This window comes from Mastigoproctus giganteus, chromosome 2 (assembly GCF_048544385.1).
Source record: "Mastigoproctus giganteus isolate SK-2022 chromosome 2, ASM4854438v1, whole genome shotgun sequence".
In the NCBI taxonomy this organism is placed as follows: domain Eukaryota; kingdom Metazoa; phylum Arthropoda; class Arachnida; order Uropygi; family Thelyphonidae; genus Mastigoproctus; species Mastigoproctus giganteus.
In genome coordinates this window covers 81,751,117-81,766,933 of record NC_143576.1, presented here as the reverse complement: position 1 = coordinate 81,766,933, position 15,817 = coordinate 81,751,117, and the positions used below count along the sequence as shown (strand labels likewise).

Here is a 15,817-nt window from a genome sequence, read left to right as displayed (position 1 = left end):
TCGGCTAACTACAGCATCAATTAAAGAAGACTAGAAATTCCTCCAATCAGACTGGAATCGAACCAAATCTCTCAAAACGACTGACAAGTGGCGAAACCACTATACTCTCACAGTGGAAAATTAAAGCAGTAATTCTATGTGTAAGACTAAGACCTCTAGCTTATAAATATTTTAAATTGTAGGATAGCAAAGGCTAGTGAGGGGAACCCTGGGGTCCGCCACAACAACACAAATATCCATAAATGTAGGGGTAATGCCAAACTATTATTAGTCTCTATATTATCAAGGACAGATTTAGATTTAAATTAAAACTAACAGATCGAACAAAGAACAGGAAGTTAGACTTAAATGTCGGAAAGATGCAAAGAAAGGATTGCTAGAAAGACTCCAAATATGAAAACAATCAGACTGCAAGGAAACAGACCATTGGAATTATCAGATTTATAATTTGAAAAGGGCAGAAATGTCAAGAGCCCGATATGAGTGGCATGCACCGAATATAAATCTATAGAGGCTAGTAGCAGTAAAATAAATACTAACATTATTAAAATGTCAAAAAATGTATATAATCTACTAAAGAAGTAGAATCTTGTTCGTTTTGTCAAACACTAAGTATACTTAAAGCGGAGTTTACGTGAACGAAGAAGAGAATAGAACGAATGAAAATAAAAGTAAATGCATCTTGAACTGGTTAGTTCATTTTTTAATGGCGCATTGACAGCTGAGGTCAAATGCATCTTGAACCTTGCCACTGATATAGAAATACATAAATCAAACAATACGTGGGCACTGTTCTGATTACTGGTGAGAGTTTGCTCTGCTCTCCCTTCCTCAACTCCCAATGTCTGCTATTCACTTAGTTGCATCTTCTCTGTTGAGTTGTGGGCTGCCAAGAGTTTCAGCTTGGACTATATATTCTGATTTCGTGAACAGAATATAGTCCAAAATGGACTAAGATCTTGATGGACTTAATTTAAGTTATCTGGCCTTTCTGCTAACAGCGTTTGCAGTCTGGCAAAACGTACCTCATCTGGAGAGCACATCTTTGGTGAACCCATCACTTCTAAAAGATACTAGGTTGGGGATGGGAGGAGAGAGCAAATATTATAGTGCATCCTACAACTTTTCCCAGGTTTTAACAAAATAAATTAATTAACCAGTGTGGAAATAATGGTTAAAAAAAAGTAAATAAGCTACCTGGCAGCTCTACTCTAAGCCTCAATTTCCAAAGATACCATTCAATGCAACTCACAATAGTATAAAGGCTGGGAAATTGGGATACCAGGGCACTGGCATCAATAGAGATGATGTATTTAAACCTCAGAAATCAAAAGATAAGCCATCATTACGGACTGCTGTAACAGAGTGGTGACACAGCATTAGGTGGAGTTACCTTCGTGAAAAGATCATGAAGTAACCCACTTCACAGCTCACGAATGTGTTTGCGAATGCAACTTACTAAAAATAAAAAAGAAAACAGCAATTTATTTACAAGTAAAATTATTTATGATAATTAAAACATTTGTTTTATTTCGTTTCAATAATTAAGCATCTAATATGCTTAATTATTGAAATGAAAATCATTCAATGGCTTTTTAGCCAATTTTCAATTGGCCAACAAGCGAAGAGACATGTTTATTTAAAATAATGGCGCTTCTCCTATGATACTGAACCAATATCGAGAAATCCTTTGTAAACCATTCAAATCAGCGTGCAATGAAATTCAACCGTCATGTTGATTTTGAAAATGAAAGGCGGGTTCACCATTATGACCCCCCCCCCAAAAACAAAGAAATGGAAACGCAATCGAAAGGACCCCAGAAAAGAATGTGAAGTAGACAGAGCGTCCAGTTATCATTTATACGCATTGCAATTTTCCCCACAATCCAAAGATACCGTCTTACTATTCATTTTTAAAGATAAATTAAAGAATGAATAGTGACTATTATTTTAATCTTCTCGCAAATAAACCTATCAGAAAAAAAAAATGACGTGGTACTGAGTAAAGGAGTTTTATTGCAATGTGTAACATATTATTACTGACTATTGCAAAACATGGAATTGTCAGAATGTTCCTCTTAAATTGGTGATCCAGCTGCTTTGGATTTTTGGAGTATTTTTAAAGAATCCTCAAATGAGTGATGCTATCTGTAGAAGCGGTGAAAAACTTGACTAGACATGCAAAGTAAGTTTTTTTTTGCAAGAAATGGAGTTGTTTGTACGACATCGGAACTCCACTTTTAAACGGACAGAGATTAAGTTGAAAATTAATGAAAAGTTTACTGCCTACGTTCTGTTTTTGGCAATAAACCATTTTTACATCCTGTGTTTTAAGCGAAAATGATGAGTTTAGTACAAATAGTAAAATCGCTTGTCCTGAAGCAGCGCAGTAATTTAGTTTCTGTAAAGATATCTTCGATAATAAACTAGATTTAAGAATCAAATTAGCACTCGAGAGCGTTGCTTTCAGCTATTAGACGCCGAAAACGAAATATGGAGAGTGAAAAAAAAACAAGAAACTTCTAATACTGGAAAAATGCACACAGATCTGAAAATTTCTTTAAAAATACAGAAAATTATTAGCACACGTATTCAGAGGGAATTGGAGTTCGGAGCTGTCCAGAGTAGCAACAGAATGTTGTTTTGGCAGCGTGACCCTCGAAGTAGCACCAAATCTGTTATCCGTGCAGAAGTATCTGTAACGTTTTGTCATTTATCTTAGAGTAATAAATAATGCTACCACTGAAATGTGGGTGTTTCTCTCCTACATTTATTTTCTCCAACAGCAGTACAGAACGAACGTCAGCCCCGAAATACAGCGACTATAAGGCCGGAAACCCTCTGCGAATTAGGCGGAGAGCGGTTGCTAAGGACGGGAGTTGCAGCTACGGTAGCTGTGGGTGTGTTTCCTCCGCCGTGCTCAACGCATCGGATGCTTCCCAACCTTATCACCGCAGAAAACATGTCTTCGAAATTAGAACTCGGGAGCAACAGCGGTAAGTTGGACGTTCATATTTGCAATTTGCTTTCTGTTCTTTTATTTATTTATTTATTTTTAATTTGGAATGCAAGTAAATTGTGTGGAGAATGGTTGATGAGAAGACATTAATTTTAAAGGTTGGGCAATTCTGGATCTGTCGTAAAATACATTAGTAGCCATACATGGCAATGAAGCCACAAGCTTTTGCTGCAATAGCCGATTAAAACAAAAATAAAATTATATAAGAAATAAATAATATTAAAAATATATACAAAATAACAAAGCTATGTGTTTCCTTCCTCACGTAGGTAACCATCCAACTGATCTTTGAATTTCACCAAGCTGTCAAACCCCAACTATGCATGGAGATTAACTTGGCGTTAGTGGGCTTCAAGGCACATCAGCGACTTTGACCATATTTACGCTATGGAAGCAACTTATTCCACTAATTAACAAGTGGCTAAAAGAAAACTTCCTGCCACCCAGTGTAAATCTTTTTCCTCGTAATATGAATTTATGGACTAAATGTTCGCTAATTTAGTTCACTGCATCTTTAAAAGAACAGTGACCAAAGTACTTGCCACTCGCTTAAAAGTTTCAGTTTGGAATCGGTTTATGAAACAACTTACTGGGGTACTTTGAAGAATTAATTAAAAACGGAAGGGAAAGGTTTCCTCGGATTCGTTGGTGGAAGTTCTGTTCCAACAGTCAGGAAAGCCAACTTTGATATATAGAAAAAAAAATAATAATAATTTTCAAATAAGTAACAACGACTCTTCATGGTCCGAATTGCCTTGCCAATAATTCAAAACAATCAAAGTTAATTTACGGAACGATTAATCTTCAAGAATGTATCAACTACTACTCCACATATGTCGCACCTAACAGAGTGGTGTGTGTAAAAGACAGTATACCCTACACAAGATGTGAATAACGAATATGAGTTTACTTCTTTCATTTTAACAGTTACTAAACACAAGACAATCACGGACCTCCAGCAATCAAAAAAACAGATATATACCAAATTTCATCGGGTGTTTACAAGTTTATAACATGGCCCAGAATACAGCAGTCCTTCATTCAGCTGCTTTATTTAGTGCCCTTACATCTTTCCGGTACCATATTTCTAACTTTAGTCATGGACTCAGCTCAGTTTCTGGGTCTTGCGTGAAAATAAGGCCGCATATTTCGCTTTAAGCAAACTTTGATCCAATATCAAGAGTGCAACTCAAATAAAAAATTAGAGAAATAAAAACCAAGGGATAAATGAATTATTTTGTTATCAGGAGGCTTACTTTGAAAATGTGGATATCATCATTCTTCTCTTTCTTGGTGATTCCCTTCTACTTTTGACACTCTCTCTCTCTCTCTCTCTCTCTCTCTCTCTCTCTCTCTCTCTCTCTCTCTCTCTCTCTCTCTCTCTCTCTCTCTCTCTCTCAGGGTTACTCGGGAACGTTTTTTTTTTTTTTCCTGGTGCAGCATAAGCCTCAGGCTTCCTTGCATCATATGGATAATAATAATAATAAGGCCTACCAAAATGTAGCAACACCACTCAATTAAGATTCAAATGAATTAACAGTGTGTTCATTACATAACACTTGAAGTAAATAATATTAAGGAGGCAGCGCTAACTCTACCCGATGCTTGCGGGTAGCCTGGTGGTTATGATCACTGTCTCTCTTCACTCTATGGAAGAAGACGAGGTTCAAAACAAGAGGCATTTGAGATTTTCTTTCGTTTCACACCGTGTGAGAGCTTAGAATAACTGCATACGGCGACAAACTCCCTACACAGATTTATTCCGATGTCAATAAAAAGAATCTAAGGAAGAAACTGTCATATGAAGAACAAGAGGATATTGTAGACTATTGGTCCAACGCGAAGGCGCATTAATACACACATTTCGGATGCACACATTAATACACCTGGGTTCAAACCGTGTGACTGGTTAATAAAGCGATGTACTTTTATTCTTTCATATCTTATGAACTCCTGTGGCCGCCCTAGAGTATAAAATTAATTTTGTTTTCCAAAAGGTTAGTGTTAATAATATTAATAAAACCATCTCTTCAAAGAAGCCAGATTTATACAGCATTACTTTAAAATATAGTCATCCGGTTATAAAAAAAAAGTGGTTTTCTAGCAAATTGTTTAGAGACCTTATGTAAAGTCTTTCAATTTGTCAACTCTGCTGTACCCAGATAATGATGGCTGATAAGTTCTTCATTTAAAAAAAAAAAACCAAAAACAAGGAATTTCATATACATGAAAATTCTTTATTTTCTACTTTATTTACAACTTTACTATATGAAAAGTAAATCATACTATTTCATTGGCATTTCGTTATTCAATAGCTGTTTAATATACTGTTATGATCGATTGATTGACAATTATTTTGGCCAATAACGGTGCACAGGAAAAATAAGTTGCTAATATCAGTTTTGCTTTCTGACCACAAATACTTACTGTAGAGAGCGTGGTCTTATGACACTTGCTCTTCAACTTAATAAAACTAATTGAAATATGCACTCTTTCACCACATGTGAGATTGTGTAGCTATTTATTGAAATGTTGTCATCTCAATACATGCTAAATACAAAATATTTTGGCTATGTTTCGCGATTATACTGAAACTCGTCTTCAGGCCTAATAAAACTGTATTAGGGCCGAAGATGGATTTCAGTAGACCCCCGAAACACGTATAATATCACAGATGATTAAGATGTATATTTTATCAAATAACTTTAGTTCGTTGGTTGGGTTTTATTGGCGCATTAGCAACTAAGGCTATAATGCGCCAAAACCTGGTCATAAAAAAGATACTTTAGTTCGTAGCATCATTTGTACAACTCTTTAGACTTACAAAAAGTGTTGCTGGATATTTTACATTGGAGTAATTAACTAACGTTTACAATTGGTTATTACAACTATCATAACAACCCAGAGTGACAGATGATACGTAGACGATACCACAGGGTCCCCAGAAACAATCCAACATATCACCGCGGGCTCCAAGGTGATCACCAAGACGGAGTACACTCATAGACATGACCACATTAGAAGCTAGCGCAAAAATACCAGTTTAGTAAAGTAAGTATACTGTATTACACGTATGAACCTATGCCGGACTAGAGACCCTACTCACAAACTATACTGGCACCGCGCCATAATAACGGACAAGACGATCTCGCACAACACACCAGACATAACCCTCATCGACACGAAGAAAATGGCTACTAACCTAATCGGCATAGCGGTGCCCAACACCAGCAACCTCCAGAGAACCTACGAGGTAAAGATCAGGAAGTACACAGATTTAAGACAGGAAAATAAAGAAATGTGCCATTTGGAACAAGTAATGACCATCCCGATCACGGTGTCAGGTGTTAGTGGCCTCCCAGAAAACACTTAAATGGAACGCTATAAATGCGCGATCCTGAACACCAGCAGGATAATCAGAGTTCTTCGACCAACAGTAATAATAATAGTAACCAAACACAAACAACCAACACATGTACTTGGTACCAATACCAGTCACGGGATGAAAAATCCCATAAGGAGTAAAAGCAGCAATAATAATAATAAGTGTTGTGTGCAGCTCTTGAACGAAACAATGGTTTATGAAAAAAACAACATTTCAAGCCAACTTTCAGATTACGCTCCACAAACTTAAATTCAGCAAAGGAAGTTTATTATGATTGTAAAGTATGGCCTGAGTGAATGTGGTTGTTTTTTGTAATGTTGCATTCAGTAATAATATTTTAAATTATTTCTTATGTAATGGTTATTTTATATGCGAAATTACGTTCAGTTAAATGGGCAAATACACAGAAACAATTAATATGCTTTAAAGATTCTACCAGTTCTTTTGTTAAAGAGAAAACACTCGGATGCTCTTTCTTGTGTAAGTTGTTGACTACATTTTGTTAAAAATGTATCTTTCGGACCTGTTGGTGCATAATTTCATCCAATAAGATGTCAACAGTTTTTTTTTTTTTTTGTTTTAACAGAAGTTAATTTTTCTTGAAAATATCGATTCAGCAGAAGATTTAACTTAGTCATGCGAGTTCAAAAACAACTAAACTAAAGACATCGAAACAGTAATTTAACATAATTCATCACGAAGAATGTACTGCAATTATTTAAAGCTCAGCCAACGGTGATAAAAAGTTTACTGACAAGATTCAGAAACAATGGAACGATGTAAAATTGTTTGCAAACCGGTGTTTCCTTCTAATTTCAAGAACAAAACAAAGATATACATTATAACATTAAAAGTTGAGGCTCTTTGTCCCAAATGTTATTTAAAGAAAATATATTAACCGTTACTTACACTAATGCAGTGTTGATGCGCTTTTCAGGGTCTGAACACTCGACAGTGCAAGAAGACAGTGATTGTTCAAGCAGTGTCGTTTCCGGAAATTATCTTCCACCTACAACATCTCCATACGGCGAGACGACGCTGTATTCCTGTACTCCGCCTAGTCCGACTCATGACACCGTGTACGAAACTTCTGCTCATCTACTCTTCATGGCTGTAAAGTGGGCGAAAAATCTACCGTCATTTGCTAATTTGCCATTTCGAGATCAGGTAAAAGTGACAAAAGAATTTCAAAGTTTACTTACAGATAAATCTGCATTAAGCCAGTTGAATAATTAATAAAATAGAAAAAAATCACATTGAAAATATAATAGTTTCCTCTTTATGCAATGTCATTCTTAAATTGAGATAAGTGGGTTAATCATTGTTAAACATATTCAATACTAACTGAAAGCAGAATAATGTACCCGAGTCCAGTTATGAACATTAATCCAGCAACGATGGCAAGAAGGCTTACGCATGTTTCACTGACAAACAATTGATGGAACTAATATTCAAGTCACACAGATGAACTTATGTGTAGTGTAGAACTTCGGCAAGTCCGATCGTTCCACTATACCCAAAATGCCCTGCTTACAATTTCACTTTTGTGAGAATGTTAGTAACTATGATGTGTGGAAGCCTCAGGGACTATAAAAACCGCGTATCAGAGGTGGGGTGCATATAACCAAGTACCAGAGAGATGAATATCCAAGTGTGAATCACGGTCAAGGTCTGGACCACACTATTGTAGTTCAGAGTAATTGGAATTTTATGTTAAGAAACATTACTAGACGGCAGCTGAATCTTATTACCCAGGGTTATTCCACTTCCATGCTTGTAGTCCTTAAGAGGCCAAAATTATGCTGTCTCCAGATTCAAAATTCTAATTTTTTTTACTCATTTTTGTATGACATATGGCTGATTTAATTTAAGATTATGATTATGCAAGATACATCTGTTATTCAGGTTCCCCTTTCCACACGGTATTCCAGATTGGTTGGTTTTTTTTTATGGCACAAAAACGACTGCGGTTATAATGCACCACGTCACCGATATTCCAGACAGAGAGAGAAAGAAAGAAAATCAATTAGAGAATAATCAAGCTACTCTCACTCTGCCAGGCTGCCCTGCTGTTTGCTGGGGAGGATAGTATTGGATACCTGCAAGATGTCCTTTGAATGCGCCTACTTCGAAGGAATCTTTTCATCTTAGGAAAGATGATAAAAGTCACAAGAACCGATACCTAAGGAATATGGTCGGCATCGGAGTGTTTCTGATTTCCACCAATCAGAAAGATTTTGGGGACTTCTCTGTGGCGGGCCTGGGTGCGCTGCATCAGGAGGAGGGTGACCCCATTTTTTGCACCGTCTTCAACGTAATTGAGAGTCAGATTCTATAGCAGCTAATTTTGTAAGCCTAATATTCCATGTTATATCAGCAAGATCGTTAAAGAATTTGTACAGAAGGCAATGAAGCCTTATTATACTGTCTATAAATTGGTGTATTCCATGCATGATTATTAAAAATTTATCAGCGAGCACTAAGTTTAGAAAAATTTTTCCATTTCAATTCCTGATTCTGTGTTCTTCCCCATTCAGAAGATTTATTGTTATTATTATTGTTATTATTTGGTTTTTAGGAGCATTGGCAACTAAGGCCATATTGCTCCGGGAATATGCGGTGGTCAATTCCTGACCTTTCCGCATCCTCCGTATTTGGTGGTGACGGGATCGAACCCTGGTCTAATCAAGAAGCGCGTGCTAAGCACTGCTGCTCCTTCCAACCTGGCTACGGAGGTGCCCATTCAAAGGAAAGTGATTTCTTAACTTTAGCCGGCAAGAGTATTCGAAGTAAGAATACTTCGCCGTTTGGGAGAGAAATTGCTACCAATAACAGAATCAGAAGGGGAAGTGAAATCGGCGTAAATCAACGCAGCTCCAAAAGTCAACTTCTAGTAACATATAATAAATAAATGCAATAAGCCTTTCAGACATTTAATATTCCATGCAACTAGTCTCAAAGAATTCTTCAGAGTACAATACAACCAAGTTTAGCAGTTGCCGATCCATCGGGAAACAAACCATACTGCTTTGCAAAAATATATCCAGTGTCAAAAAATTCTGTCCCCACCAAAAAAAGTGTAGATTAATTTATCGGAGCTGTGATTTTTTTTTTTTTTTTTTTTTTCACAACGTGGCTAGTTTAGCCACGTTACGATTCTCGGGTGAGGGTAGCATGGTTTTCTCTTCCGGAAACTCTTGTTTTTCGTCAATCAAACAGAAAATCCACCTCAGAACACACGCAATTTACAGACAATATACGCACAGAGCAACATGGCCTTAATCGCTGATGCTCCTAAAACCCTACAACAACCTCTGAAGGAATACTTCCCCATGTCTGTCATAATTCCATGCCATACAAATCAGAGGGCCTAGTAGACTAGGAAAGCACATCAACATTGTAAAGAAACCTTCTGACAAGATTAGCGATATGGAGCAGAGCGCTGTCATGCTAGAACAAAAAATTAAGTAACTGCTGGCGAAATGGCAGAAGAAAGGCCTAAGTACAGTTTCAACGTAATGTCACCCACTGGGATTACCCTGAACAATAATCAATGATGAACGGCTTGATTGCTTGTACTGCATTTGTATGCACAGGCAGGAACAGCTTTTTCTCCAGTGAACGATAAGAATGTACGTGTGACATATTTCTCAACGTGTCACACGCGCATCCCTTCTGTCCTCCGCTAAGTCGCTGTATCTAAGATGCAGTGAAGTGGGGAAAAGGCAAAGCAGTAAACTTAAATGGGATCCTGATATTGCCGATCATTTATTAATGGTGCTTCTCGATACTAGATCCCCCAGAAATTAATTAACGTATCTGTAATCCACAGAAAAGCAAATCTTAGTCCCACTACCGGCGAGTTGCCCTGTCCCGTCGTTTCACTATTTGTGGATGCTTCATCAAAACCTGTATGGCAACTGTGGATGTGCTTCTGTATACAGTGGTATAAATCGACCAACTGGTCTAGAATCTTGTCCAAATGGAAGAGCAATTATCCTCGTGGACCATCCCACCTCTCGACCCCATTCATATTTATTCAATTGGGTAAGCTGTTTGCACATATCATCTGGGCATCTTAAAAGCATTTCCAAGAAATTAACTCAGTGTTTGGTATTTTCTTGCAACTAAGACTAATATACGTCAAAGTGAAAACCACAATAGCTCTGAATCGTGCTTTTTTTCTCTTCCAGGCCACATTATTTGCATAAGGCCTGTATTCTCACGATGTACTAGCACATAAGTGTGGAGCCAATTCCATTAGTTTAATATATTCAGGAATACTCGTTTTAGCCAACGGTAGCATGTAGACAAACAAAACTGACAATCTCTATTAAACATAAAAAAGGGTTGTATACGGGTAAGATAGTTTACAGATTGATTACATTCTTTGGAGGAAATGAACAGATTGAAGGCGAATTGGTTTAATAGTTCTTAAAAAGGTAATTTACCCAAATTCCTTTTCCGAATCTCTGATGTATTCAGTTACATTTGCACTCGGTGTTAATCATTATTCCAAAAGGTATTCAAAGCATGTGTACCTTATGTGCGATGCTTAGGGGGAAAAAAATTTCTTTTATCATTAATAATACTCACTGGAAAGTCTCTGCTTGAGCGATAATTTCTGAGATTCTACAAAATTTGTTGCCGTAACTATACGTCACTTCCTGCGCCAAAGTTCCACTTTAAAAATACAATTAAGAAATTCTCAGTAAAAATGCACACAGTACGAGTAGTCTGGAAAGTAAGAATAAACTCAGTAGCAGGAAACAGATTAACTATTACTACCCTATTTGCTGAAAAAAATTGCATTCTTTGTGTGTCTGATCATTTACTTTTTTGCATATAATGAACTGTCTCAGTTCATTATGCACATTGTAATCTATCAGCAATTGTCTTTCACTTCTGGCTGTTGCCAAGTTGCTTTCGGTCACTCGCTCACTTTACCTTCCACCTGTTCGTGCAACTCTAGTGTACTGTTTACAGGGGCGCAGGTAGGTAGGTGGAGAGAGAGAGCATTAGTTCCAGAGAAACACTCACCAAGCCGGCCTTCCAGCTGTAATTCTTCTTTCCCTCTCTAATCCTGATCACATCGGAACCAAGATTAGAGGGGCCAGGGGCAGCATACTCCTGCTTATCGTCGCCTCTCGTTCTGGATATTGCAATTGTAATGAAACTGATCTAACCCGGAGTACTGCCGACTAACCTTTAAAATAGTGTCTTGGACTGTTTTTAAAATGAATACTAAACTTACAGCTATAGTACTAACTCCTTAAATGTTTGATTAAAATCAAACATTTAAGGCGTGATTTAAATCCAAATTATGATTTAAATCCAAATTAAAGATAAGTATAATTATTGTTAATCAACTAAAGAAAACACACGATTATTTAAAAGTAAGTGTTAGAAATATGTACAATGCTCGAATCTTAATTTGGTTATTGGCACACATCTTTCGCTCGAATGCATTAATTTATAAAACTCCTGGTCGCCATTTTTGGTGTACGAGAGAATTTATAGTTGGAGATCTCGATCTGCCTTGCGTACATATTTGTAAATCAACTTTTTATGTTCTTTATGTAGTCAATAATATTTACTCCTATCTTTCAGTTAGATCAATAAAGCGAAATGTAAATCCACGCTGAGCGACTCGTGACAAGTTACCAGCATGACGAATAACATTCATAATACGCACTTCCACAATATAGAAGTAGAAAAGAATCCTCTTGCCTTACTTTTACATATTTCTTATGCATAACCACTAAACTGAATTTCAGACACGTTTTCCGTACTCATTCAGAGCACGTAAAATAAAATTTTCGTTAGCAACACATTCACACAAAAAACTAGTCATTACGTGAAGCGAATTTTTTTTAAGTGAAAAGTGAAATTTGACAAAATACCCAGTAGAAACAAGAAATACGCAACATTTGAACCACAGAGGAAACTCAAATAATCAATTCACCAAATATGATTAAGATGACAATACGATAAACCATGTACCAAACGTGGACGAATTGTCTCTTTAGAACTTTTGCGTGCTTAAGTTTCTGACGATTAAAGTGCAAAATAAATCAAATCTAAACTCAGTATCTTAATTTTTAAAGTAAAAAGTAACCAAAGTCTATTACTCACGGGGAAAAGGAAACTATATCCATAAAGGTACGTCCAATTCAAAGAGAACAACACAATGAGCAAAGAAACATTAAGCAAGCAGCAGCAGAACCACCCATGGTGCACAAAATACAAAACAATACATGCAAGTTAAACTTTCAAAAGTAACGTCACCTTATGAAAAACAAATTTCGCCTCTACTGCATGCATCGCCCTCTTCTTTCTAAAAACTTGAATTGTACTGTGTACCAAATTGTACAAATTATGATGAATACTGTGAACGGTAATATTTTAACCAACAAAGGCTTCAAAATCCATAAAAATGTTTCAAACGAATTAAATACGTTCCATTCAAAATAAACTATGCTTCAAGATCTTAGAGAGAGAGAGAGAGAGAATAAATAGCTATTTTAACCAGCAATCCGCTGCTTCGAAAGTAATATAAATGAACAAAAAGTATTAAATGATTTTTATGTCAGAAGGTTTCGTCGAGCAGCGTCTAATGCAATTGCAGCATATTGTGTATGTAATACAGTTCGTTCTTTGGTCGGTTTGTCTGTTTTGCCGGACGAAGAAATCTGAGTTTCCGGGAGGGAAACCTTGCTTAGCCTCCCGCGAGGCTAATTAACTCTGCCATAGTGCGAAAAAAACCCATAAAATCATTCCCGTCTTTGAGAGGAATTGAACCTAAGCTGATACAGCGTGGAAGGACAGTTTAACTTTTATACTAATCAAATGTGGCTAAGCAAGAGAGCGGTATTAATAGTCAAATACCCTTTATTCTTTAGCTTCTTTCTCATTTAGAAAGAGCGTCATTCACATTATTAAAAATAACATATACAGGGTGTATCATAACATGTGGGACCCACTTCAGGGATGGATTTAGGACCTAAAAACAAGTTCGTGTAAACATAGGTCTGATTTCGTCTTGTTTCCGAGTTACAGCCATTTTTGTGTTCCAGCAATAATTTCCACAAACTGAGTTAGCATAGCTGGCTCCATTCAACTATCTACAAACAATGCTCGATATCTCATAAAGGGCTTTTCTGATAGTTACGTAAACAAGGTCCTGTAGTGCTCTTTGAATGATTTCAGTTATTTCTCCTGAGGAGGGCGCTCAGTTTGGAGCTTGTAATTAACATTTTGATGCTGTGCATTTGCTGTGATAATGGAGGCTTATTTAATTCGAGAGAGGACAGACATGCATCTCACGTATGGACTTGCTATATACAATGCAGCTGAGGCAAGACATCTGTATGCAGAAAACCTCCCTTATCATTATGTGCCAAATAAGAAGACTTTCATGAACGCCTAGAGGAAACTGGTTCATTTATAAAACGAGTTTCAGATGGTAGTAGACTCATTAGCTCCAGAACAGCAAATCGAGCAGACACCTGGAACTTTTGAGCAGGTGAGGAGGGTTATGATTAGGCACTTGCAGGCTTGTATTGAGGTGTATGATAGTCATTTTGAACATTTCCCGTAAACGTAAGCAGATAGTTTCTGGAACACGAAAATGGCTCTTGCTCGGAAACAAGGCGAAATCAGAATTATATTTACATGAGTTTTTTTTTATTGTTTTTAGGTTCTAAATCCATCCCTGAAGTGGATCCAACATATTCTGATACACCCTATATACAGTATATACTGAGTTGGCTATGTATTAGTAACACTCCTTGTGTAAGAATGACTGGGCTTCGACGCTGGTGAAGGCTCAAAGTCGGGAAAGGCTGATATAACATTGCAGTTTGCACACGTGACGATCATTTTTTGAGTGTGTGTGTGTGTGTGGAATAATGGGTCGGCATCGAGATCTTTTCGACTTTGAACGGAAAGAACTAGACGCCAACCCGTTCCTCCTCGCAGTCACTGAAAAACCGCCCTCGTGGGTAGAACGGTTGGTATAACCGCCGTTCTCACCACAAAGATTGGAAAAGACCCGAATTTGAGTCCTGTCGATGACGTGGGGAATTTTTATGGGCCTTTATCACAACGTGGCTAAGTTAGTCGGTCTCAGGCGAGGTAACATGGTTTTTGCTCCCGGAAACTCGAGTTTTTCGTCCAGAAAAACAGAAAATTAACCACAGAACACACGGAATTTACGGACAATAAACAGAGAAATATGGCCTTAGTCGCTAATGCTTCTAGAATCCTACTACAACGACTGCAATACTGAAAAACCGACTCCGAACGTGGAATGATTGTGTAAGCAACGCGTACAGGTGCCGGTAACAGGTGACAACAGTTAACACGTTAAGTGTTCCCGTTCTGTGGTGTCACGAGGCTACCGTGACTGACTCAACATAGTCGAACAACCAGCTAAAAGTCACACGTTGGACAGCCACTTATGATCGACGCCCATGGTGAGCATCGTATGTCTAGTCTCGTAAAACAGCAGCGACACAACACAGTGGCCTAGTTTATCACCCAGTACAACGTAGGAACAGCAAGACCAATATCCACGTAGACTATGAGCCGGACATTAGCTCGTATATGTCATGGCAGTCAATGGTCGCTTCGGAGGTGCACATGCTCACTGCGAAACACAAGAAACTCCCTTGCATCGGCACGTCAGGACCAAAATTGGACCATCAGGATATGAAACCCGCTGATGGTCCAGTGTAATGAATTATTCCAAATATATTTACCATTAATACAGTGTTGGTTCCTAAAACAAATAGGTCTACTTCCATTTTTGAAAAATGTCGATCGAAAAGGAGGGGAAAGTGCTAGTAAACTGGCATGTTTTTAAAAAATCGTCAGAAGCTGATCAATTTAAAACGAATTCCATTTGTTTTCTTGAATGTGCATTGCGGCGACTCTAACTGATCATGTTTGAATCCACGCGATACTGAAAGGAGATAATTTTTCAAGTATGAGGGTGATTAAAAATATAGTGGCAACAACTTGGCTGTTACAAAAAAATCAAAACAATCTTATTTACACACATTTTACGATTGTGTTCCGTCAAAATAATCTCCAGTCTCTTGTACGAGCCATTCCATTCGGGATGTGTCCGAGCTCGTCAGCAGCATTCGTTTGTAGAAGGATATCGAGGGAACAATCTACTTCTAGTATGTTTGTTATCCGAAAGCACTGACCTGTGAGCGACTGCTGTGGAAAAAATCAGCCACAAGGAATCATGTCCAAGAATGGGGAGGAGTGCTCAAGGATTTCTCACCTTCCAACACTGCAATAACGCCTTCATAGCAATACTGATGCTGTAGCACAATCAACTTCTCCAGCCAGGTCCCTCGCTGTTACATCCCTCATTGATGCTGTTCGTTGTTTGTTTGTTA

At 37.6% G+C, this 15,817-nt stretch overlaps 2 protein-coding genes across 2 annotated transcripts in view; one reads left to right on the top strand and one right to left on the bottom strand.

The window, feature by feature from the left end:
• The window catches only part of LOC150089367 (uncharacterized), a 164,720-nt gene extending 157,209 nt beyond the window's left edge, over positions 1-7,511 (bottom strand). The window contains exon 1 of the mRNA XM_090368549.1: positions 7,314-7,511. The gene's annotated coding sequence lies outside the window, so the exon portion shown is untranslated. The remainder of the gene's footprint in view (positions 1-7,313) is intronic.
• Positions 1-15,817, top strand: part of LOC150089366 (photoreceptor-specific nuclear receptor-like) — a gene marked incomplete at its 5' end in the record, with an annotated part of 50,819 nt that overhangs the window by 13,033 nt on the left and 21,969 nt on the right. Inside the window, 2 exons of the mRNA XM_090389958.1 lie at positions 2,787-2,996; positions 7,342-7,571. Coding sequence (XP_090246084.1) covers positions 2,787-2,996; positions 7,342-7,571 — 440 coding nt within the window. The remainder of the gene's footprint in view (positions 1-2,786; positions 2,997-7,341; positions 7,572-15,817) is intronic.